Source organism: Zonotrichia leucophrys, chromosome 13 (genome assembly GCF_028769735.1).
Source record: "Zonotrichia leucophrys gambelii isolate GWCS_2022_RI chromosome 13, RI_Zleu_2.0, whole genome shotgun sequence".
Classification (NCBI taxonomy): domain Eukaryota; kingdom Metazoa; phylum Chordata; class Aves; order Passeriformes; family Passerellidae; genus Zonotrichia; species Zonotrichia leucophrys.
Genome location: NC_088183.1, coordinates 8,641,886 through 8,666,768, shown reverse-complemented (window position 1 = coordinate 8,666,768; position 24,883 = coordinate 8,641,886). Strand labels below are relative to the sequence as shown.

Here is a 24,883-nt window from a genome sequence, read left to right as displayed (position 1 = left end):
TTGTGGACATTCCTATTGCCCATATAAAGTTAATTTTTCAAAGTCATTGGAGTTCAGACTTCAACAATAGTTTGTGGTGAATGGTTCCACCTGGTCCTGAAGAGCAGAGTTGAGCGTGGGTCAGCCTTGCACTCATTGCTCATTCTTCCTTAAAATACCCTCATATCTAATAATTCACTCAGTTAAAAATGACAAGAAACACTTGTGCCTGCAGTATGCTTAACCAAGGTCAGACATTGCTGTGCCACACTGGACATGTTTCTGGCCCAATAACTCTCTGAATTTTTCTTCGGTGCAGTCCAAAAGCAGCTTTGAGGCAGCAGTGCTCACGTCCGTGTCACACAATGAGGACAGCAAGAGTCTGTCCCATAGTGGCATTATACACAGTAGGAAAATCTTCATCTGTGCAACCCTTTCTAGAGCCATCCTTAACCGCGCTGACACATTTTCTTGAAGCTTCACTGGGCATCTTAGTAATTTACTCAGAGACACAGCCCCCTGAAGAACCTCAACTGCCCCAGGACATTGTGGCTAACACCCAAAGATGAGGCTGGGGGGACCATCCCACTCTCTACAACACCTCAGAAGAAGGTTGTAGCCAGGTAGGAGCCAAGCTGTGCTCCTGGGCAGTGACAAGACAAGACGACACAGTCTTAAGCTGCACCAGGGGAGGTTCAGCTTGGGCATAAGGAGGAATTTCTTCACAGAAACGGTGCTCAGACATTGCAGGGGGCTGCCCAGTCAGGTGGAATTTCTGTTCCTGCAGTGTTCCAGGACAGACTGAGCGTGTCCCTCAGTGCCATGGTCTGGTTGGCACGGCGGTGTTGGTCAGAGGTTGGGCTCGGTGACCTCCAGCACTTTTGCAGCCCAGGTGAGCCGGTGGCTCTGTGAGGACAGCCCGGTGCCCAGGGCAGCAGCGCACGGCACTGCGGGAGAGTGCCGGCCCTCGGCCCCAGCAGCGCCCGCCATCGCAGCGGGACCTTCGGGGCCTTTTGTACCGCTCCGTTACGCGGCACGTTACTTTCTGTTCACCGAACCCCGCACACTTATTCACTGATTCATTATTTCCATTTATTTCGCTCCTTTTCACAGCGCGGGGCCAATTCCCCACAGAGCCCCTTCCCACACGCACTCGGGCCGGGCCCGGCCCTTTTCCCGCTTCCTCCCGCCGCCGCCGTGGCGCGCGCGCGGCCCCGCCCCGCGCACATCCGGGTCCCGGCGCTGGCCCCGCCGGCCCCGCCGCCGCTCCCGTCCCGCCGCCTCCCCCGGCAAAGTTTCGCTGCAGCAGCAGCGGCGGCCGCGGCCCAGCCGGCGCCTCACGGACACCCGCCCCGGGGAGGCCGCCTGCTTCGCGCCGGGTGGGTCGGGGCGGCGGGATGGTTGGGGCGGGGAGGTTGCGGGCCGCGGGGTCGCGGCGCTGCGAGTCGGGTTCCGGGCGGCCGTGGGGGAGCGGGGGGAGACGGGGCCGAGGCCTCGGGCGGGCCCGCGGTGACACCGGGGGTTACAGCGGGGCGGGAGGGCACGGGGAGCGGCCTGCGGGGGAAGGAGCAGCCCCGGGAGGGAGAGGAGAGCGCGGGGCCGCCCGCGGGACACGCGTGGTGCCGGTACGGGAGCGGGCACCGCCGGGCGCGGCAGAGGCTCGAGAGGGTTGTGTCTTATTTTTGTTGTTTGGATTTTTCCGGGTTTTTTGTTTTTTGGGGAGGATTCGAGGACTCTCTTAACTGGAGTCAGGCCTGAGAGAGCGAGGGGAGAGCAACAACACGTTTGCAGGCGGTGGTGAAGAGGCGGGAGGCGATGTGCGGGCTCACACACACACACACAAACACACAGCGATCACAAACTCACACTTGTCCACCTTGGCCTTCCTCGCGTGTAGCCCTGACAGCTGCCTCACAACAGATGCACAGCTTCGGTGATTTAGAATGGCAATTTTTGTCTTCTGCGGGTTGTAAATTTAATAGAGGAAATATGCTCTTGCGGTTAAAAGCACAAGACTGGAAATCAAATGATCTGTGCTTTGTTCCAGTTGTGGGGTTTCTAATGTGACCGTAAGGTGATTGAGTGATATTTCGCAGGAAAGTGAGATAGGGAAGAACTGATTCAGCAGTAGTGTTGAATGTATTATTGAATAGGTTCAATAATAGTTGTTGAGTCTCTTGGTAGAATAGGTAGGGATTTAGAAATTCCATGCAGTGAATCACTTGGGCTCACTGCTGTAACAAAACCTCCAAGGAATAACTGTCAGAATTTGCATCAGCAAAGTTTTGTCTGTCACGGGAAATTAGATTGTCAGTGTATGATGGGTTTAGATGAAATCTCATGCTGTTTTCATTCCTTGGTTAATTTCAGATAATTAGCCTTCCATGGGTGGCTTTAAAAAGAATGAAAACTGAAATGAGCGTAGTTCATTGTGTGTGTCAGTTACAGAAGTTCTGCTCAAAATATCTTCCTGGTCCTCTGAGGAATCACAGTTTGACTGGAGTAAAGAAAAAGGTGCAAACACTTGCAGGCATGTGCCTGTGCTCATCAAAACCTGTAATGCTTTATGAAGTTGGCAGCTAGTGGTAGTGGAAGTTAATAGAAGCAGCAAATAACTTAATTGAAGATGTTTCATAATTAGTGTGTTGTAACTTTTGAGAGTGCCCTGTCTGTGTTGGATTTAATGTCTTAATCCCTACCGTTTGATAGTGGTTTACTCTTACCTCTGATATTATAATTTTGTTCACTTGGCCTTGAAATTGCAGCTAAGTGACTAATGCCACTTATTTCTGCAAAATAAAACCCCAAGAAACCACGTGCTTACTGCGATACCTACCTTTTTCAAACCTTTCTTTTCCTTTCAAATGTGGAGGGCATCCACGTGAGATAGGAATTTTCTCTTTTTCTGAAGAGGACTTTCCAGGTGGAAGCCCAGATGGACAATCATGATGGGGCTGGCAAATGGAAAAGAAGGAAGAGAGGTTTCCTCATTTCTTTCTATTGGTGACAAAAGATCACAACAGGGTGTGCTGCTGTGTACAGCTGTGGTGGGTGGTTTTTTGGGGTTTTTTTTGAGGTTTGTAGTTTTAACCTCTAATGGAACTTGAAGGAACAGCTGTAATTGTTGACCCTGTACTATTTTGTACTTGTTGGAAGTCAGATTTTTAATCTTGCACCTGGAGTCGGTGATCTGTGCAGAGTTTTTATGATCACAGAATATTATTTGAGCTGGAAAAAATGTCTTCCAAGATGGAATGCTCATGCTCAGTTAAGGAACTTTTTGGGTTTATTTGAATGTTCTTTGCAAATTATGTTGTGATCTTTAATACTTTGGAGGACACATTTAATTGCAGAAAACTGTCCTCTATTTTCTTTATAGATGTCTTAGAAAAGTGCTAGGAACTCTTTTATTGCTCTTGGCTGAATTACATACCTGCAGAAATACTCCTGTGGCAATTCTGTGCAATCCTGTGTCTTCCCTTCCTTCCAGTTAAGGCCTTGCTGGTTATATTCATGTTTGTTTGGGTTTTTTTAATTAAAAGTGCAAGTTTCTTCAAATGTCTCTGTTAGATTTGGTGGAATGAATTTTATTTTAATCTGTTAATATTTCTTTAAAGATCTTTACTGATTTTTTTTAATAACAGGTAAGCAGCTCGTGTTCAAAATGAGAAGATTTATTCTTGTGTGAGCTGAGTGCACTTGAGATATCTTCACGGCTAACGATAAGCAGCTCATTAAAAGCAAGCTGAGCAGTAATTTAACACTTTTGCCGTTATCATTAGTCACAGTGCAAGTTCCTGCCCTGTTTTCTGGAAGCCTTTTCAGCCGTGTTCCTGTGACCACGTAGAGGAGTTTGGCTGGCGCTGGGGCGCGCTTGACCAGCGTGGGTTGGCGCGGTGCAGGGCGCTGCCTGCCAAGTCCCTATCCCCACTGACCTACCACCAAGCTTGTGCTGCCAGCACTGTCATCCTTGACAGAGGATCTTTGTCAGAGTCCCTGCTACTGATACACCAACTATGAAGTAGTGTCTCTGAATTCTGGGTCAGTGGATGTCACAAACTGACAAATTTAGAATACTTTGCCATTCATTCATTCTGTGCGAGGGGAGAAAAAAAACTTGCTGAATTACTATTGTCAAGTGTTCCCTCCAATCCTGTAGCTTTTGTAAACTTGTCACAGGCTTAATGCAATTCAGTTGGAATGAAGTGTATACACACACACACACATATACATCTTTATTTTTTGTCTTCTTTTAAAGCTTTTTGGCTGGCCCATTTTCCAGGTTATACTTTCTGTTGCCAACTCATAGTATTTAGAATCTTGGTCTCTAATGAAGGTCTTGCCCATGAGCATTTACATTTTTAGAAGGCTTTGTCCAGCTTGTTAATTTTTTAGCATACTTTAGGGTTTGTGAAAAGCACAAGATGCCCTTTATTTTCCCATTTTTGTTTCCAAGTGTAGTACTGAGGTCATTCCTAATCACCCACTTGCTTGTCCATGTCCAACCTACCAATGGAGGCATAGGCCTTTGTTTTCATGTAGTGAAATGTAGCAGTGCTTTTCTCTGGAATTTTAATTAAGAAATGGATTGTAAGTTGTAGTTATCTGCTTTGGTTAGAGTAGATCTTAAATAGCCTTAAAAACAGGAGGCAGTTTCAGGGCTGTATGCTGTTGCATAATGCTTCTGCTGGAAAGTGCCAGTTAGCTGAAACAGAAAAGTGAGAAAACGTACAGTTGTGATAAAACGCTTAAGGAAGACAGGTGTTGGTTCTAAGATGGAAATTACAGTTTTTAGAATTTCTACATAAGCTAATTGCTCAGTAATTAGTGCAGCTGCAGAGACCAGGGCCATGGGAGCATTGAATTTTTTTGTTGTAAATGTGGATACTTAGAGAAATAGACCATTTTAGGCATAGCAAGTTTTGGTGTTTTCTCCCTCCCTCTCCCTTCCCCTGTATCAGAGTTAAATTCAAATTTTGCCATGATGCAGAACAAATTCTGTTCTTCAATTATAATTTTTCTGAGCTTTTATTGACATCAGATGGAAATAAGGATGCTTTGGAAATGCAGTGGAGCTCTCTTAGTGATCTCTTTGCCTGGACCTCTTTTGTGGTATAAATCATTATCACTGCTACTATTTTTTGAGAAAACTTTAGGAAGGAGCAGAAGCATCACTTTGCTATCTGAGTTAAATCTTCCATGTACATTCTATTACTTGCTGCTTGTGCTTGGCCTCAGAGTTTGTTAGATTTTTTATAAGAGTGTGCTGGTTAAATACTTCTCAGCTGACAGAGCTAAATGCTCCAGCATTTTTTTAAACTATGTTACATGGTGTACAGATGTGGAAATTAAAAGCAAAAGTATTGTGTGAGACAGCCTTGTCAGCAATTGTCAGTAGATTTTTCTGTTTGCAGGGCAGTCACGGTTAGTAAAAGTTTTGAAGATACCAGATAGTTCTTTTCTCTTCTTGTTTACATATATTATCAGTTAGATTATATTGCCTTACAAGGCATGCTTGAAGCAAGAAATCAAGTGCTAGGGTAGAAGCACTTACCGTAGATTTTGGTCAGCTGGATGCCAGTTCTCATGAAAATACCACAAGTTCCTTTTTGATATAATTTATAAAAGCTCTTTCATCTTTTACTTAAACTTACGGGGACAAGAGGCAAAAGAAGTTTTTTCATTGGTGGTATTCCTTGTGGCTGAGATGTTGCACAGGGTAATTGAGGAGAAATCTTTTCTGTGGAGAGGTTGTGGCAATGGTTTGAAGGATGCAGGCCCTTCAAGTTCATTGAACAAGTTTTTTAACCACAGTGTCATCTTAGGATTTGTTCTGTGCTTGATGTGTATGGAGAAACTGTGGAACTAACATTTCTCCTGTGTTTGGTTTAAAGAAAAGACTTAATATGTGCCATTGCATGGGACTGTGTGCTGGGCTACAATGTGAGCTTGGGAAAATGATAGTAAAACTCAAGCACAATCCTGCACAGTTCCTGTCAGGAAATTTATAAGGAAAGAAGGATTTTAATAAAACCAAGTGAAATGATGTGTGAGGTTGTAGTTTTAAAGAAAGTATTGATCTGTGTATATAGCATAACACACTAATATACTACTGCAGTTGAGTTTCTGAGCCTTCTGTATGCATATGTATGTTAATGTGTGTATGGAGTCAAAATACTTGAGAATTTCTGAGTTTGAAGGGCAATAAAGTTGAGCACAAGGGCTGACTGCAGAACAGCTTTAACTGCAGATCTGCAGCAGCTCTAATGAACTCCCAGTTGTGCTGCTGCTTATAAGTGGTGCTTTGTTTATTGTATGAAGTTGAGTCTCAAAACAGCTTCTAATCATCAGCAGTGAAGTTCCTTGTTTCACATTGGGTATGATGCTGCAGGAGGCTTCCTGAATTTGCAAACAAGTAAATGAGTGGGAAGAGAATAGTGCTTGTACATTTGAACACAGCCTTAGTGCTGGCTGTAGGAAGGGATGAGGGTCATTGGTTTTACCCATTTTAAAATGGTTTTACCCATTTTATTCTTGTGCATGTGAAAGCATCATTCACTGCCCTGCTGTTTGGGATGATGGTTTGCTTGGTTAATGGTACTTCAAACCTAGATTTTGCAGCTGGGAAATTAGTTTGGAATCAATTGGAGAATACATTACACACAAAATGCATCTCATGAAAATAGGTTCACCATATTTAATGTTATTTTCTGTTCTGCAGTGACTCTTTCTCAGGTCCTTTTAGCCAGAAGGAGATTCCTTGGTATGGCATCAAATGGACCTACTGAAATTGCCAGTTTGATGGAGCAGGCTAAGGAAATTTCACAAGAATTGATAAAGGGAAGTCAAGTTGCTCAGTATTTTTGAAGGTGATAGAGTTCTCCCATCTGCATAAATGAAATATAGGTTCTGTTGTTGGCGAATTTGTTTATATCTGGCTGGATGAAGTATTAAGGAGGGGATTCAAACAATGGACCTGTTCACCCAACTAGTTTCCTTCCATTTGCTGTAGTCATTAACAAGAACTTTTAAAGTATAAATAATGCATGCCCCAAAGTCTAATTTTGATGCAACGATTACTTCCTTTTATACTTGCCCTTTAAAAGCCCCCTCATGCTACTCCATGTAATTCATTACACTCCTCCTAAAAGAGTGTTTGTAGCTTTTTTAATGTAACAGTGTGGTTTTCAGTTGATATTCTCTTGTAATTCAGCTGAAAAGTTATTTAATAAAAGAAGGTAATGCATAATAGACCCTCTGCCTCTTAAGGAAATTTAAGCAAGCTTTTTTCCCCGTGAAAGTTGTTACCAGCTGTGTCTAGAGGTGCAGCAATAGGAGTAATTTGTGCACCACTGAATGAAAAATGTCACTTTTAAAAGCATTTGTTTCTGTATTCAGAGTTCAGTGATGCTCTGTGGTACTGCAATCACAGCTCATAACTTGGGCTTTTAAGCCTCAGAAGAAATTGATTGTAAGTACAGATGATCTGGGGAAGCTGTTCCTGGCAGATGTCAGGATTACTTAGCAACCTTTCATGAGTTAGATGCTGAAATTACAGCAAATGCAAGTAAATGTTCTAAATGTGGTTTATGCCACACATTCAGAAATCTAAAAACCCTGCATGAATTGTGATTTCTACATAGAAATGTTTGGTTTCTACTTAAATACCTGGACCTACAGCTTTGTGGCCTTAAATAGCTCATGAAGCCAGCTCATGATTCATGAACCTTTTTAACTCTGCCTTGTTTTCTTAAGAAAGGCAAAAGCTGTAAACCTTCAGTGTTTTGCCATCCAGAATGAACTTTGGGCAGGTGTGCAATGGGATAAATTCAGTGTCATTTTTACTTCTCAAAGCCTATTAGTATTTTGTTGCATTTCCTTTCTTGCCCTTGATTTTCTTGAACAGGTTCAAATACTTCTGTTGGAGAGTGTTTAAAGCTCATAAGTGGCCAAAATAGAGTTACAGTGGATGGTATTAAGGACTTCAACATCTCATTTTTCAGTGGTTAGAGTTACAAGCATGGATGTGGACACTTTTTTTGAAGAAGCTCAAGCAGTTTTGATCAAATCTGTTGATCAGAACAGTTTGATCTGTTCTGATGCTTCTGAAATACTTGTTTTACCAGGCATTGCTTTTATTATGGGCCTTCAAATGTAAAGTTTTTAGAGTTAATTATGTTACTTACTGTGAGCAGATTATTTCTAAAATGATAGCTTTTAGGACAGTCATTTATCATAATTCCCTTGCCACTTGCTCTTCAAATACTAATTACTGTAAAATATCTTAGTAGAACTGTTCCAACTTCCTTTCCTTTTAGTGAGCTTGTTTATTCCATGAGTGTGCTTGTGGGTAAATGATGTTGGAATTGTATAAAACAAATAAAGTATCTTTCCTAGTCTATCCATTATGTTCAAAATAATAAAAAACAAAATGAAATTTTACATGATCATAGCATAGAACTGTAGGTCTTTGAATTTGGTTTCTTAGTACAGATGGGGCTCCTGTAATGGGATAGATCAGGGGATGTTTGTTAAGATCTCCTTTGAGCTCAACTTAACTAGAGGAGTTTCCAGTGCATCTTCTGCCTTGATGATGCGTAAGATTCTTTGAAAGCATAGCTGAAAGCAAAAATAGAACATTTTAATTGTCTCTGGTCTGAGATTCTAGGTGGGTTCATTTCCTTTTCTAGGGGTGTGAGCAGTTGCTGATCTTGCAGCTATTGAATGTATGCAAGGCTTGAAAGTAAGTTAGTTGCAACCATAAACAGCTTTTACTTTTTGAAACAGTAAACTTTTATCCTCAGTAAAAGAAAAAATTCAGTCTGAGTTCCTGGCCAAGTTTATTTCCCTTTATGTATTTCCTGTTACTTTGAAGGGTGCAAAGATTCTCATGTGTAATAGTCCAAGGGATCTAAATTAGTCTGAAAGTGCAGACATGGTGATATTTCTGAAGAAAACAGGTGACACGTAATTATTTGAGTTTTTCCTTTAGTTTTTTCTCAATACCTTCTTCTAGGGAGTTACTGAAGCAGTGGGAGATTTCTATTCTCTCTTCTTTTTTTTCCATTTTGTTTTTTTATGAGAGCTGTAGGAAGAAAGACTTCCAAACAGTTTTACTGTTTGTTTTGCTTTTCCGATTTTTTTCCATATTACTGAAACAAAGTTGAATAATCAAAGAAGTACCAACGGGATTAAGCTACTACATGAAATAAATTGATTTTTTTCCTGTAAAGGAACACCAGGTGTCCTTGGGTTGTTCCCTGCTTTCCTCACCCTCTAACTCCATAGTAGAAAATATGGGATGGTTACACTTGGGACATGAATGCCTTGCCTGGGGATGTTTGCTGTAGCTTTGGCTGCTGGTGCTTAGCACATGGTTTTGTTACATAGAAGGATCTGTCCAAGTGCCTGAGTGAGCCTGTTAATGTGCCCAGACACTTAAAAAGCCTTATCAGATGACTTTTAGTTTATCAAAGATGGGAGGAAAAAAGATCTTTGTGATTAAAGGTAGCAGTCTAAGAGAACCAGCACAGAGATATTTAACATTTTGCTCCCCCCACCCCCTTTTTCTCTTATGTGCAGATTTGGTGTCTTGGGCTGGGGTAGGTGTTCTAATTCACCGTGGTTTATCAAAAGTGGAGAGACAATGTTGTTTGGCAGTCTCTGTAGCAAGAGAGGAAGCATCTTTTGTTATTGACATCCTTTCTCTTAGCTCTGCTCTTGCTTTTTGCCAGCTGCTCATTGTCTATACTTGCTTATTTAGTATTCACAAGGGATTTTACAAGTTCTTATCAGTTCGTTGCCACAGCACATCATTTCCTCTTGTCATCGGTACTCCTTAAATTGCTGGGGGGAGGATTTGCATTAGGGCTGGTGAGTGGTAAAACACCATTCATGAGCCAGTTGTTCTGCTCCTCTCCTTTCCGAGGCACTTTGTAGTAAAGGTCACATTTCTAATGCTTACTCCACCATGTATTTTCCCCCCTTCTTTTTTCTGGGGAGAAGAAAACAATTTTTTTTTTTTGCCAAGGCTAAAAATATCCAGCTCTTCAAATACTCTTCTTAAAAGATATAAGGAAGTGCAGCACAAAATTAGCTACAGCTAAAAAAAGGTTGACCACCTCTCTGGGTGGCTGGAGAAGGTTTGGTTTGTGCTTTTTATTGGGTTTTCTTTTAATTGTGCTTTGTTTTCTTTGTCTGCAGTTTCTTCCTAATTTCTTTTCATATTCTCAGAAACATGGGGTCACTAATTAGAGCTCAAGAAAAAGCAGATGCTTTAGGGTTTTTTTTTCCTTTTTGGAAATAAAGATCCATTTGAGAAGCTGAGTGTTTCCATGCAGTATTGGCCTTGGAACTGGTGGTTCCAGCCTGCCTCTTCCCTGTTCATAGCAAATTTAGTCTTTTAACACAGCACCATGACAGGGATATATTGTTATTTTTAAAGCACATTCCTCAAGCTTATCTTCTGAGAGAAAATAATCAATTTAAGGAGTGTTAATGGGAGTTGTGCTGTCTCTACTGACCATCATCCCTTGATGGTCCTTTTTCCCACTAATCAGCAGTGCAAGCTTTGGGGACTGATCACTTTTTTAAAGTGTACATAGTACTGCTGGGATTTTGTTTTGAAACAAAGTCAGGTGCAATGCTGGGGTTGAAACAGGAAGTGTTCTCATATATGCCTTTTGTTTTATTTACCACAGCCTTTACTTGTTTACTAATTCCTTGTTCAATTATTTTTTTACTAGAACTAAATTGGAGGAATCCATCATCGTTTTTGATTCGAAGGCTTCATCACTGACATCTCTATGTTCATTTGTCATCCTCCAGGAAATAACACGGCTCATCAGCTGCAATAAGTGCTTTGGGTGTAAACTGACATTTATTTGGAAAAAAACAAATTAGTTGACAAAAAACCCAACAGACAAAACCCAACAAACTTTTTGAAGACTTGTGTCAAATGACGTCAATGGCCAGTTTGTTCTCCTTTACTAGCCCAGCTGTAAAGCGTCTGTTGGGCTGGAAACAAGGAGATGAAGAGGAAAAATGGGCAGAAAAAGCTGTTGATGCTTTGGTGAAAAAGCTGAAAAAGAAAAAGGGTGCTATGGAAGAACTGGAGAAGGCCTTGAGCAGCCCAGGGCAGCCCAGCAAGTGCGTTACAATCCCCCGCTCCTTGGATGGGCGGCTGCAGGTGTCTCACAGGAAGGGCCTTCCCCACGTCATCTACTGCCGTGTGTGGCGCTGGCCGGATCTGCAGAGCCACCACGAGCTGAAGCCCTTGGATATTTGTGAATTTCCTTTTGGATCCAAACAAAAGGAAGTCTGCATCAATCCATACCACTACAAGAGGGTGGAGAGCCCAGGTATGTTTGAAAGTTACTGTCTGAAAAACTGAACAGAATCTTTGGTAACCACTTAATATTCACTCCATCCTCCTCCTCCTCTGGTACTGTACAACCAATTGAAAGTGGTGTATGAGGCAGTTTGGGAGAGGAATGTTCAAAGTGCACATTACTGGTGGGGTTTTGGGGAGGTGTGTGGTCCATTCTGTACTAATGGTCCAAACTGTTTTCTTTGGGATTAATCACCTTTTACTCACAGACTTCTTAAAGTTAGTAGCAAACTTCTCCTTTGTTGTGAAATAGAAAGCAGTGATGTGTTCTTTCAGATTCACTTTCTTTGAGAAGCTTGTTTCAAAATCTCAGTCCTTGCAACTGGAGAAACTTGTTTCAAAATCTCAGTCCTTGAAAGGTGGCTGCCTTTCAGGAGCTTGCTGTTTAATCAATGTGTGACATGAACTGAGGAGATGAAAAATAAAATTAATAAAATTCTCGGGTGGTAGAGTTCCCCACATGACTTCCAGTTAGGAGACAGCAGAGATGAATAGAAGCAGGAGATGTGATCAGTTAGAGGAAGGTATGTGTCAGGTGTGTGTCAGGTGAGGAGCCTGCTCTTAAAATGTGCTGTGGGAAAGGTGAGGAGGATTGGGATTGCAGTGGGAGAGATGAAGAAAGTTGCTCTGGACAGTGTGGTGAGGAGTTGCTTCCCTTGCTCCCCAGAGTGGTTGTAACTCTACTGCATTGACTGTAGTGCTCAAGTGCACTGCTGTAGCACTGGAATTTCAGACTCCAGTGCTGAAGTTAAAAGATATGGCAGTGCAGATTTTGTTTCTCATCAGTGGAAAGGACAATATGTAACTGTATAGTTTGACTGTAGTAATAGAGACTGTATTCTCATTTTCTCTGATTTGCTAACGTGTGCAGATGTAAGTTTTGCACTTCTGCATCAGTGTTTCAGTATGTGCCACATGTAGCCTGGTTTGGTTTATTATTTTTTTTAAAAAGGTCATCTTTGAGTTGTGTGAAATGTGTGTGTTTTTTTGTGATTCTTGCAAGAGTAAAGTTTGAATCTTTCATTAACAATGATGTAAAAAATAAAGGAGAGAGGATGGGGCAAAGGCATGCCAGATTCATCCCCTTCTCCTCTTTCCACCCCAGCTAGAGTTGAAATTATCATGATGAGCAGAGTATTTGTATCTCTTACCTTATATCTCAGGTTTTAACCTAAATGCATTTGGGATTTGTTTGTTTTTTGCAGTTCTACCTCCAGTGTTAGTGCCTAGACATAGTGAATTCAACCCCCAGCACAGTCTGCTAGTTCAGTTCAGGAACCTGAGCCACAACGAGCCGCACATGCCTCACAACGCGACGTTTCCGGACTCCTTCCAGCAGCCCAACAGCACTCCATTCTCCATCTCACCAAACAGCCCCTACCCCCCTTCTCCAGCCAGCAGCACTTACCCGAGCTCCCCAGCCAGCTCTGGGCCATCCAGTCCCTTTCAGCTGCCAGGTGAGTGCAGCCTGAATGGCAGTTCAGTAAAAATCACTGAAATGTCACATGTTGTTGTGACCCGTGACCTCAGGCATTCGTGGTGTTTGCCATAAATGGCTTTTTCTTTTGCATTTTATGGGATTTATTTCCTAGGTTTGTCACTGGTCAGAGTAAATTGTTACAGTTTTATTTTTCCAACTGTTTTTTGTCATGGATGTAATACTGGTGAGTTTTTTTTGCACAGCTTCACTACAGAATAACTAATCCATACTTTAGAAGAAGAATTAGCAATGAAAAGAAAGCAAATGCAGGATGCTGAACAGGAAGTTTACTGATGTCTTTCACTGAATAAAAACATGTAAAATAAGGTGTTTAACTGGAAAAAAGTAACATTTTTGTTGAGAACAGATTGCATTAAACAGATTCTGTTTAACTGAGTTGGAAAACAGAGAAAAAACAATTCATAGGGACAAAGGAAAGAAGTCTTACTGATTCTGTCTGATTATTGGGGCGGTTTATACAGCCAGGAATTTAGTAAAGATTTTATTTTTCCACTAGCTCAGTGGCCTAATCTTTTTAATCTGGTTGCTCAGTTCCCCAGAAGTGTCCCAGTCTGAGAGTACCTGTGTTGGCCAAGTACTGGCATCACTGGGGTGGATGCATTTATGGGGCTCAGTGGGGTGTTGCCACACTGAGTGCTGTGCTGATGGAAGAAAACAGATGCACACCTCTGTAATGAACTCAGCCTGCAGGAGCAGCAAATCCCCCAAACTCTTCTAGGCCTTTGTTACACTAAGCAAATAGTTATTTCTTCTACTGCTTTGTTTTTGAACACTGAGAAGAGAGTAGGCAAGAAAGGTCATGTTTGTGTGACAAAAAGGGGAAAGCAGAGTCATCAAGCCCAAATGCAGGAGTGCAGGTATTAAAGAAAGAAAGAAAAAAGAGCATCTCTTATTTTTTTTTCAAGTTTCCAATCTTGTTATTGGTTCCATAGGTGAAATTTCAGCTATTGAAGGAGTTTACTGTAAAGGCAGATGGCTGTGTTCAGATTTCTTTGAAAATGAGGCCAAATTTTTTAACATCTTGTTTGGGAATATTTTTGTATGTTTACAACTGTAGAATGTATAAATAAATACTCTAACTTGTTGAAGTTTACTCTTATTTTTTTCATGTTTGTAGCTGATACTCCACCTCCTGCATATATGCCCCCTGATGAACAAATGGGGCAGGATAATTCACAGTCTATGGACACAAGCAATACAATGATCCCTCAGATCATGCCAAATATATCTACCAGAGGTAAGTTGTGTAGTCTGGTGTAAAATTACTTAGTTTAGTGTCTTGCAACTCATGACCAAACTGAAGGAATAACTTAAGATGGGCCAATAAATCTTGCTGATGGGTGGAAGCAGTCCTCCTGGGCCCTTACTTGGGCTATAAGAGACATAATTAAGAAATTAAACTTACCTTGCTTATTTTTATTTTCATCTTTTCCTTTCAAAGCCTCAGGTGCATAATGTTGCTTACAGTGAATTGAAATTTTTTTAAAATTTCTTTTCTGCTGCCTTTGTCTGTTGCTGGAATAACATTTAGCTCTGAAAATTGAGTCCCAAAATACCAGTTATAACAGATATTTTTAAAATGAGCAGAAGAGTCATGTTTTACCTCTTATCATATAGTCTGTTCTGTATGTGTAAGGTTGTTTTTGTTTAATATCAGGATTAGAATTGGAAAAAAACAATAAAATCAACAGGCCAGCTAAAATGCACAAAGGTGAAAATCTTTAAGGTTATAATCAGGACACTTCTTGCCCATCATAATTGTTTACTCTGATTTTACTTAGCTTGGTGTTTTGGAAGGTCTGCTTGACAGTTGTAGCTTCAGTGTTTTAACTCTTCCCTAAACTGTTCCTTCCATTTGCTTTTCAGATGTTCAGCCCGTTGCCTATGAAGAACCCAAACACTGGTGTTCCATTGTGTATTATGAGTTAAATAACCGTGTTGGGGAGGCTTTCCATGCATCTTCCACAAGTGTCTTAGTAGATGGCTTTACAGATCCCTCCAATAACAAGAACAGGTTCTGCTTAGGTTTGCTCTCCAACGTTAATCGCAACTCAACGATCGAGAACACTCGGCGGCACATTGGCAAAGGTAAAGCTGGGTTTGTCTTATGGCAAAGGTAAAGCTGGGTTTGTCTTATGGCAGAGGTAAAGTTGGGTTTGTCTTATGGCAGAGGTAAAGCTGGGTTTGTCTGGCAAAGGTAAAGTTGGGTTTGTCTCATGGCAGAGGTAAAGCTGGGTTTGTCTTATGGCAGAGGTAAAGCTGAGTTTGTCTTACGAACCAAGTCCTTGGTTTTATTTCTCTACACTGCAGCAGTGATAATTCTCAGATGAGAATGCTAGAGGTAATCTGAGATGTGATACATTATCTACCTCTCCAGTATCAGAAAGCAACTTAGGCATGGTTTGATTCTAATTAGTCAGGAATTGCATGCATTTTTCTTTGTCATTAATTAAAAAGACTAAATATTACCCCTTCCTTACCAAACTAGATTGCCACTGGGGCTTGCTTGTTAGGGTAAATGTAGTGATCTGTGTTTCAGCACCAAGAAACATAGCAGGATATGTCCTGATACTCCACATTATATCTACTTCTTAAATTCTGCATACACCTTTGCAGTATGTCAGAGATTTTTTTTTGTTTTGTTGTTGTAAGGTATTACCTTCTGTCTACAGTATGTTCAAATATCTTGGTGAGTTGGCAGCAGGACTTTGAAGTGCTAATGCAAAACTGCAAGGGCTCATTTGTCTGAGTGAATCCATGGGGCGTGGATGTGTGTGGGAGGGATTCCTGGAGACAGCAGGTTTTGCAAGATCTTCTAGTTTTCCTCTGCTGTTTTGGCTGATAGTACATAGAGATGCACTGTTTTCATCTTTGATGGAATGTGCCTGGATTATCTTAAATTGTAGAACACTTTTTCTGAATTTTTTTTTTTTTTTGCGATTAACTCAGTCCTTAGAAGAGAGCCCTGTTTCTCTTGCACATGTTTAGAAGCCTTTCTACCACCTAAGAGCATTTGGTAAAGTTGGTCTTGAGTTTTGATTGATGAAAGTTCATCCTTTCCCATAACAATCTTTTAATTAGAAATAACTATAAATATGACAAAATTTTGCAGATAATTTGGAGACCAGAAGTTCTGTTTGTGTCTGTTGGAAATTTGGCCCTGCGTTGCAGTTGTCCAAAAAAAATTTATAAATAATATTATAAGGGAAAGCAAGTGATTTGTGGGGCGTGGGTGGTTTGTGAGGCTCTTTTGTTTTGGCTCACCCCTTTTAGTGGTATTGGCAGAGAAATCTTGTGCATCTGCCTAAGGTCAGAAGTGTAACCAGGACCCATCATCATATTGTAGAATAGTAATGAGCTTTAAAATGGCTGCATCTCTAATAGTAATTATTGAACTTAAGCTTTGCTTTATGGTGACTCTTCTGACAACAATTAAGGTTATTTAGAGATAAAATACTGTTTATTTAAGGCTTTTGCTTGAAAGGTCTTGAGGTTTTGCCTCCTTAGAGCCACCCAATCCTGTGTGCTAAGTTCTTTTACTGTAGCTGGCAAGTGCTCACTGTCTTTTTAAATAAATAGGGTTGTGTTGTGAAAATGCAGTCTTGCCCACCCCAGATTCTCTGACAGCTGCTTGCAGTTGTTGAAGCCAACAATTCCTCTGCAACCTCCCTCCTACCTTAGTCCCAAGTGGGTCTAGCACTGCTCACAACAGTGGCTGCTGTCTGAAAGATTAACTTGCATCTGCTGACTTGCTGCAGCCTCCTCTGGCACATCACGGGATGGTCCTTAGTGCATTCTCAGGGTATTGCAGGGAAGGCTTAAACAAAGCCTGGAAAACTGGGATAGGGGAGGGAAGGCAGGGGTCTCAGTGAAGCAGCTGGGAGCACCTGAGTTTGAGTGCTGAAGGGATGGGCAGCTTTTGTATATTAATTTTTAGTCAATAATAATGTTGTATAGACTTCAAAACGTGCACAGCCGAACACAAACAGATGTGATAAATCTGGGTGCTTTGTTGATGTTAAGGTCTGTAAACCCTGATGGCAATTAAGTGGAGCAGCTAGTTGGACTTACCTGTCCTTCAGCTTGATAAAATGTACTGAAAATCAGAGCAGACTGTGGATGTTCTTTCTCATTCATGTCCCATCACTGACCCTTCTCCCAGGACACACCTATTTCTGTTCTACTTGGCATAGGCAGAAGCTGCCAGCTGTATAAAACTGGGGTTTTAATAATAAATTCACATAAATTCTTTAGAAAAATAGCTTGAAATAACAGTTGACATGTGGCAGTAATTTTTTCATTCTATTCTGTAATTGATCAGAGAAGGACATCTAGTGGCTGGTGTATCACGAGCCTGCTGTGTTGAAATGAGACAGTGTGTTATAATGCAAGCAAAAGCTTTCCTGAAAACCTCCTCAGGCAGAAATTTACTCTCTTTTTCCCTCCAATAAAATAGAATTTAAGATAACCACCTCAAAATCAGAGACAACAAAGTAATCTGAAATGTTCTTATCTTTGTTTTCAAGGAGTCCATCTCTACTATGTTGGTGGAGAAGTCTATGCTGAGTGTTTAAGTGATAGCAGCATATTTGTACAGAGCAGGAACTGCAACTACCACCATGGCTTTCATCCAACAACTGTATGCAAGATTCCCAGTGGATGCAGCCTGAAGATTTTTAACAATCAGGAGTTTGCTCAGCTTCTAGCTCAGTCTGTCAATCATGGATTTGAAGCAGTCTATGAGCTCACCAAAATGTGCACCATTCGAATGAGTTTTGTAAAGGTAAATTATTCTGAGAGTATTTAAGTTTATTGTGGGTTTGGGTATTTAGCAGTAATTCCATTAGCACTGTAGCAAAGCTGTTCTGGCCTGATGGGGTTCTTTTCAATTATAAGTATATTTAAAGTGATTAACTGAGAGAGAAGGAAATCAATGCAAGAAAGGAAAAGCACAGATTCTATATTGAGTGTTGGCTGTGTATTCAGTTATTTTAGTATTCAGGACAGGAATTTATTCATTGTGGTTGCTGTAATTTTGTTAAAGGAGATTTAAGTTCAAGGTCTAAATTTAAAGGAGTAAAGTGAATAACAAGTCCACTAAAAGAATGGGAGTAGAAAGAAGCAAAATTATTGAAGAAAATTTTTAGCTTCTTCAAATTGATTATTAGTTTAAAAAAATCCCTGGATATGGAAAAAAGACATGATTTGAGTTCCTGAAGTCAAGGTGTGCTGTTATTGTAACAGGAGTGTTTCCTGAGCATTGTTTAATCAAGATGTTGTCTGTCTCAGGTTTAGTGTGGAGTCCAAACTTGGGCTTTCCAGGTGTTTTGTTTGCATCTTGTCCAAAAGATGTCTCATTGGTTTTGTCAGTTATGACAAATAAAGCTCAGTTTGAGAGTGTGGAGGAGAGGGAGCAGGAGGTTGAAAGAGAAGAGAGATGTGGCCATGGCCAGGAGTCATCCTCAGGAGGTGCAGCATGCAGGACTTGATTCAGGATTCCCGGTGCAGCTTCCCTCCTGCTCCTTCCCAGCCTCAGGTTTGTTCCTTTAGATCAGTGTGACTAGATTGGGAATTACCTTCAGATAAGTATCTTGAGATCATGATTTCCTGTTTCTTGTTGGTAGATATTTTAAAAGACAAGCATGTCCTCAAATTGCTCAGTACCCTTTTGTTCATTTTCCAGGGCTGGGGAGCTGAATATCACCGGCAGGATGTCACGAGCACCCCGTGCTGGATAGAAATTCATCTTCATGGGCCCCTCCAGTGGCTGGATAAAGTACTTACACAAATGGGTTCTCCTCTTAATCCCATCTCATCTGTTTCATAGTGCTGCAATTCCACCTTCAGCCTTATTTTTAGTGAACTTATTCTAATTCTAGAGAAACTTCCAGTGGATACTGTGAGCTATATGGAGAATGGATCTTATGATTTAACTTTTTTTTTTTTTTTAAGATCCCTTTGTGACCAATTCCATTGTGTATAGCTAATCAGTTTTACATTTCAAATTGTTCTTGTGATGCTTAAGTGACAGTTGAGCCCTAAGGGAAAAAATAGTCTATTGAAAAATTCAGAACACTTTTCCCCTTCTTCCCCTTAAAACTTAAACAGACAAATGTCTTAACTGGAAAGTCTTTTTGTCCTGTAGGGACAAGAATTAATGAAGACTGACTTCAGAAAATAAATACATATCATAATTTGGGATTTTTTTAATGTGTTTTAATGAAACTGTTTGAACATGTGCAGCTCCAGCTTGCAAGCTGTATTTTTAGCTTAGTGTTTTAACATCTTAAGGTTGACATCTGTCATAAGCAAAATTAGACTTTATTATGGCTAATTTGCCTCAGATTGAACAATGTGATTTTTTTTTTTAATGTACACATGAAATATACTTTTTACAAATATTGGAGTGGTGTAAAAACACTTGTATTTTCTATTGGAAAATGCTGTCATAAACACATTGTATATTAATGCAGAATAGCAGTTCTTAGCCTTTTCCCACTTTGGTTTTGTAATATCTCTTTTAACCACCATTTAAAGTAGTAATTGATCCAAGGTAAACATCCTGCACGGTTCTGGAGTAGTGATTCTTGTTTTGCTTTGATTTACACTCATGCCGTTTGGATTTGGTTGCCAAGGCTATTTCTTTTTAGGTACCTTTCTCTATTTTAACATAAACACTACTATTTGTAAATGGCAGTGCTTACTACTTTTTGGAAGGAATAAGTTTTTGTTTTCTTTTTGGTGTTCTAGCTGTTTATTTTACCTGTCTGGAATTGATCTGTGTTAGGCCTTTTTAGTCTCTCAGTAGACACTATGCAGTATTAGTGATTACACTGTATTTAATTCACTTTCAAGTATGAGTTTGAGTCTCTTTGAAGACTGTGAGTGGCTTAGCAAATGAGTAACTGAATGCAGAAGCTTTTACTTCCAGATCATGTAATTTAATTCAGACCTCTTGGTAATGACCAAAAGTAATCACTTCTTTGTAGCCTGCATAAAACTGTGCTCTTGATCCTGTCCCTGATGGCAGGGCTTCAATCAGAAGACTTGTAGCTGTGGCATCTTTATGGGATTGAAGGACTGTGTTAATATGGCAATGGAATTTCTCTCTCACATCTAAAGAATCACAGAATGTTAAGGGTTGGAAGGGACCTTAAAGATCTCCCAGTTCCACCCCCTCTCTCCATGGGCAGGGATGCCTCCCACCAGACCAGGCTGCTCCAGCCCTTCTCCAACCTGGCTTTGAACACTGCCAGGCTTGGGGGCATTCACAGCCTCTCTGGGCAGCCTGTGCCAGTGCCTTACCAGCCTCACAGTACAGAATTTCTTCTGGCCTCTTTCAGTTTGGACCTGTTACTCCTTGTCCTGTCACTACAGTTCTAGACAAAGAGTCCCTCTCCAGCTGCCCTGTAGCCCCTTCAGATGCTGGAAGGTTCCCATGAGGTCTCCACTCAACCTTTCTTCTCCAGGCTGAACAGCCTCAACTTTTTCAGCCTCTCTCTTCAGGGGAAGGTGCTCCAGTGCTTTTAGCAGAATTGTGACCTCAGGACTTGCTCCAGGAGTTCCACATCCTTCTTACACTGGGGGCCCAGAGCTGTGCTCAGCACTGCAGGTGGGGTCTGACAAGGGCAGAGCAGAGGGGGCAGTGCCCTCCCTCCCCCTGCTGCCCAATTCCTTGGCATGCAGCCCAGGATTCTGGTGGTTTTCTGGGCTGTGAGTGCTCAGTGCCAGCTCATGGTGAGCTTTTCAGCAGCCATCACCCCCCAGTCATTCTCTGCAGGGCTGCTCTCTGCCCAGCCTGTAGCTGTGTCTGGGATTGCTGGATCCTTGCACTTGGCTTGGTTGAACTTAATGATGTTTGCATTTGGCAAAGTAGAGAATTTAAACGCTGTACTGAACACTAAAATCAATTACATAGCATATGCATATTTCTGTCCTTTATATAATAAAAAAGAGGCTGAGAGAAACATGTTAAGATAATTAGAAGTGAATTATATACAAAATTTTGCATGCAGAAAGACCTTATTATATTTTTTAAACTCACCTTGCTTTTTCTCTTTCCTGAACACCTTTTCAGAAAAGGGTTCAGTGTTTGGAGGAGAGGCTGAAAACTATTATGCAAATACTTATTAAAAATGTGTTGCAGTTAATTACTGCAATCCTGAGAAAATTATTTTTTAAACAAGTTCCTGTGTCTTCTGTTGAATGACAGTTTCTCCTCAAATGTGGAAATTGTGCATCATATGGTACCTAAGTAACAAATGATCTTAGAGGATAAAAATTGTTTATGTGTCATTAAAATGTTTTTTATGAATTGCCTTAAAGGAATAAACTGTAACACTTCTGCAGAACCCTAATGTTCTCTTGTACAGGAATTTCTGTATTACTGTTTTGGTTTTTTGTGTTTTGTTTTGTTTTTTTAAACAGTTTCTCAAGTATGTTTGAAAACAGATGAGTGCATCTTCAGGAGAAGGGGAGTAACATTTATCTGCCACTTAGCTTTGGTTTCTTCCCTTTCATTCTTTGGAGCTGCAACCCACAGACAGTTCTTTTGATTGAATAAGATGCCAAGTCAGTTGGCCACAGGATCCTGCTTCTATTTTCTTCTTGGGGTCTGACGTTTGTCAAGCTGCTGAATATGTATATTTAACACTACAGAATATTATATTTCTTGACTAGCTTATGTAATAAATGACATGGCACATTGAATTAAGGAAAGATTGCAGTTGTAGGTACAAGATTTTACTTTATCCAAAATGTTTTTCACCTGGCTTCTCTCTGTTCACTTGTATGCTTCTATGTGGCCAACTGAATGACTCAAGAATGGGTGCTGCAGTGGGTGCTGTGAGCCAGAGCTGGTGTTTAGTGCTAGTATTGTGGTTAGATTGGCTACCCATGCACTGAACCATAATTTCTGCAATAATATCCAGTTAACCCACTTCTGATGCTGTCATTAAGTACTGAAGTGCTCTGGCATTTTTCTGCTTGTGTGCATATTCTGGAACTGCAATGGCTGCAGTGCTGGGATATCCTTGTGACTGCTGGTTTTGGCAGGGCAGGCTTGCAGGAGCAAACCCAGTCAGATTTGTCTGTGTTTTTTCCTAGTAGGGCTTTTTGGGAGCTTTCTGGTTAGCAGATTTTGTGTGCTATTGGTTCATGGTGTTGCTAATCCTGTTTTGTTCATCTGTGCTGCTGATACAATATTCAGATCTGGGTGCATGGCTAGATTGGATAGAAAGTTGTTTGGTGCCAACAGTGTGAAGTGTCACCAGAGCAGGGAGTGCTGCTCCTGGTACAGCACCCTGCAGAAATCACCCCTTGGCCTGGAGAGAGGGATGGGGAGATGGACTCAGCCAGTGGTGTGGGAGTGGTGCATGGAGCATTTCCAGTGTAGCCCAGCTTAGACTGAGTGTTACTCCTCTGTAAAAACTCATTTGGCTCTTGTAGTGTATTTTCTTCTTTCTGGGCCTCCTGCTTTGCACCAGCCCCAGCACTGTTGACAGCTTTGGCAGTACCAGCAGAGAGCCTGGAGCAGGCTTATCCTGGAGGCTTTCCTGGCAGTGCTTTTACAGCCCCTGAGATAAGGCAGCAGCTTGGCTGGCGTTCCTTACACACCTGGGCCTTGCTGGCAGCCAGGCACTGCCTTGTGTGTCACACTCATCAACTGCATTAGGCATGAGGGGCTGACACTGGGTTATAGAATCTACAGGACCAAAATAAAACCACCTAGCATGACTGACCAGTGAGAGACAAATCTGACAGAACAGCCCAACAGGCAAAAGAATGATGAAACAGCCCAGGTGTTACAATTCAGGATAGAATTATTTAAAATGTTGGAATTCTTTTAGTTTTGCTTGAAGCAATGATTTTTTTTTTTCCCCCACAGTATTAAAATGTGAAAGTTGTCAATTCTTGGGTGTAAGATTAACTTGGATTCTTGCAGTCTAACTCTAGAGGACATTGAAATGTGTCAGGCTTCCTCACTAGTCTGAAATAGTCACTTTTTCAGGATATTGTTTTACTTACTTGCTCAAAGTGCTGGTAATGGTTTCTGGAAAGGCAAAGAAACAAACAAAAACCAAACACAAAACCAAACCATTTTCTAAATGTTTTGCTTCAAATGACAAACATGTGACTAACTTTCTTCTGGAGTTGTGAAGTTTCTGTTGAGGAGGGTTTCCCATTCTGAATTCAAATCAATAGACCAAACCATCAGATTACAATATAATGTTGCTTTCTTGTGCTGCTCCATAAACCTGCTTCTGTGTTTGTTGCAAGCATAACCTTTATGCTTTTGTTTACATTGTAGAAAACACAGTTCTAGCAATGAGGTTTTTTCATTTAACTCTAAACATCTTTTTATTTTGTTAATTTTAAAATTACTAGGTTTTGCTATGTTATGTTTTTAAAGATATTTTTTGCATACTGCTGCTCATATTTCAATAAACAAAACAAAAACCCCACAGATTCTTCTGATTTCCTTCCTCTGTAATTCTGTGTCTCAAGTGTTTGTTTACAAGGGTTAATTTATCCTGTGCTGATGCCTCTCCATGTCCATATTTCTCCTCACACAAAGGTGATCCTGGCATTTTAAAAATTCTTTTCTGTAGCTTTTTGGTAATGTGAAAGCTGCTGTGCTCTCAGAAACAGAGACTTAAATTATTTCATAACTTCATTTTAAAGAGTTCTTTTTTCTTGTAGAATGCAGCCAGCCAAAATGGTATCATTTTGGTAGTACTTATGTAACTATTTTTTGTACTACCAACTGAAGTATTTCTGTGAGACCTCAGCAATCTGCTGACTTGGGGGTGGTTGGGGTTTTTTCCCACTGTGGCCAACCATAACATTTTGAAACTCATCGTGCCTGAATGTGTTGAGCTTGAACTGCTGACCAAGAGCCTTTCAGTGAATTGAAGGCTGCTCAGATATCTCTTGTAACTCAGTACTGCTGCAGTAAAATGTACATTTAGAACTTTAGTGAACTGTATATTAGCTTCTTTTTCAAGATTGAGGGGAAGAAAACCTTTCCCTTGTTTACCAAGATACTGCAGAAATGGAGGGTGAAAAGTGGTGTGCATATATTAAATCTTTTTTTGGCAGGATGAGTACAAAAACACTGAATCCCAATGCCACAATGACAAGTGATTTTTTTAGTATAAAACTGAAATGAAAATGTTGATACAACTTTATCTTGTCTGGGCTTCCTGCTTTGGGATTTAATTTTACCATCAGACTGTCACCTGCAGTAATGCTCTGAAATTCTGACATTTTCTCAGTAATGAGTTTTTTTCCTCTGAATGAGAATCCAGTCACTCAGGTAAAAATGAATTTTTTTAATTAAACTCTTGATACTGTACTGTTTTCATGAGTTTGCTTCCAAGACAATGATTGCCATGAAAATCCCCAGAAGATTTAGATGTGGTAGTATTACACAGATAATACAGGCTAATTTTTGAGCAGGATCTCAGATGAAGTTTCAGTGGCTTATTGGCTTTCCAGAAGCTTTATGTGGATTTTTATGAATAGTCTTTTAAGTAAAAAGCAAGCAAACAAAATAATTAGTTTATTAAAATTTAAATAATGTAGAAATTAAGAAGGGTTTTTTGGGTTTTTTTTTTAAATCTTACTGGTCTTTCTGGGGAATTTGGAGGTGCAGTAACAACTCTGGGAGTACGTAGCCAAAGCAACCTCTGAAATTCTTTATTCATGAGATTTTTACAGATGGAAAAAAAGTTTTGGGTGAAAACAGCCCTTTTCCACCCCCTCTCCAGCCTACATGTGTTAAATAAGTCAGAGGCTGCTATGTGAAAAGCAAATTAAAGTAATTAAACACTGGGTGTCCTTTACCCTGTGACAGGAGAGATCTTTCTTGTCCTGGAGTACAGAGCAGCTTTCTGCCAGCTCAGTCAGTTTTATATTTAATTGCTGAACTCTCTGGTGCTGTTTGATTTGCCCCTGCTCTGCTGGAGGGAGGAGCAGCAGGACTGGGCAGCACCTCCGAGGTGTCACGGGCA

General features: G+C 40.9%; 1 protein-coding gene across 2 annotated transcripts; it reads left to right on the top strand.

Moving 5' to 3' along the window:
* Positions 1 to 1,222: 1,222 nt before the first annotated feature.
* Positions 1,223 to 23,321, top strand: SMAD5 (SMAD family member 5). 2 transcript variants are annotated; one of them, XM_064724893.1, is made up of 7 exons: positions 1,223 to 1,358; positions 10,807 to 11,339; positions 12,574 to 12,825; positions 13,987 to 14,106; positions 14,736 to 14,957; positions 17,396 to 17,652; positions 18,553 to 23,321. In XM_064724893.1, the coding sequence occupies exons 2-7, from the start codon at positions 10,937 to 10,939 to the stop codon at positions 18,694 to 18,696; spliced, it is 1,398 nt and encodes a 465-aa protein (XP_064580963.1). In that variant the 5' UTR covers positions 1,223 to 1,358; positions 10,807 to 10,936; the 3' UTR covers positions 18,697 to 23,321. The 2 variants fall into 2 exon arrangements, with proteins under 2 accessions (XP_064580963.1, XP_064580962.1); XM_064724892.1 differs by having other exon boundaries at positions 10,725 to 11,339.
* Positions 23,322 to 24,883: the final 1,562 nt, after the last annotated feature.

Coding starts and splice junctions, on each gene's coding strand:
- SMAD5 (XM_064724893.1), top strand. CDS start 10,937: ATGACGTCAATGGCCAGTTTGTTCTCCTTTACTAGCCCAGCTGTAAAG. Junction 11,340..12,573: donor CAAGAGGGTGGAGAGCCCAG/GTATGTTTGAAA, acceptor TGTTTTTTGCAG/TTCTACCTCCAGTGTTAGTG. Junction 14,958..17,395: donor TCGGCGGCACATTGGCAAAG/GTAAAGCTGGGT, acceptor TTTGTTTTCAAG/GAGTCCATCTCTACTATGTT.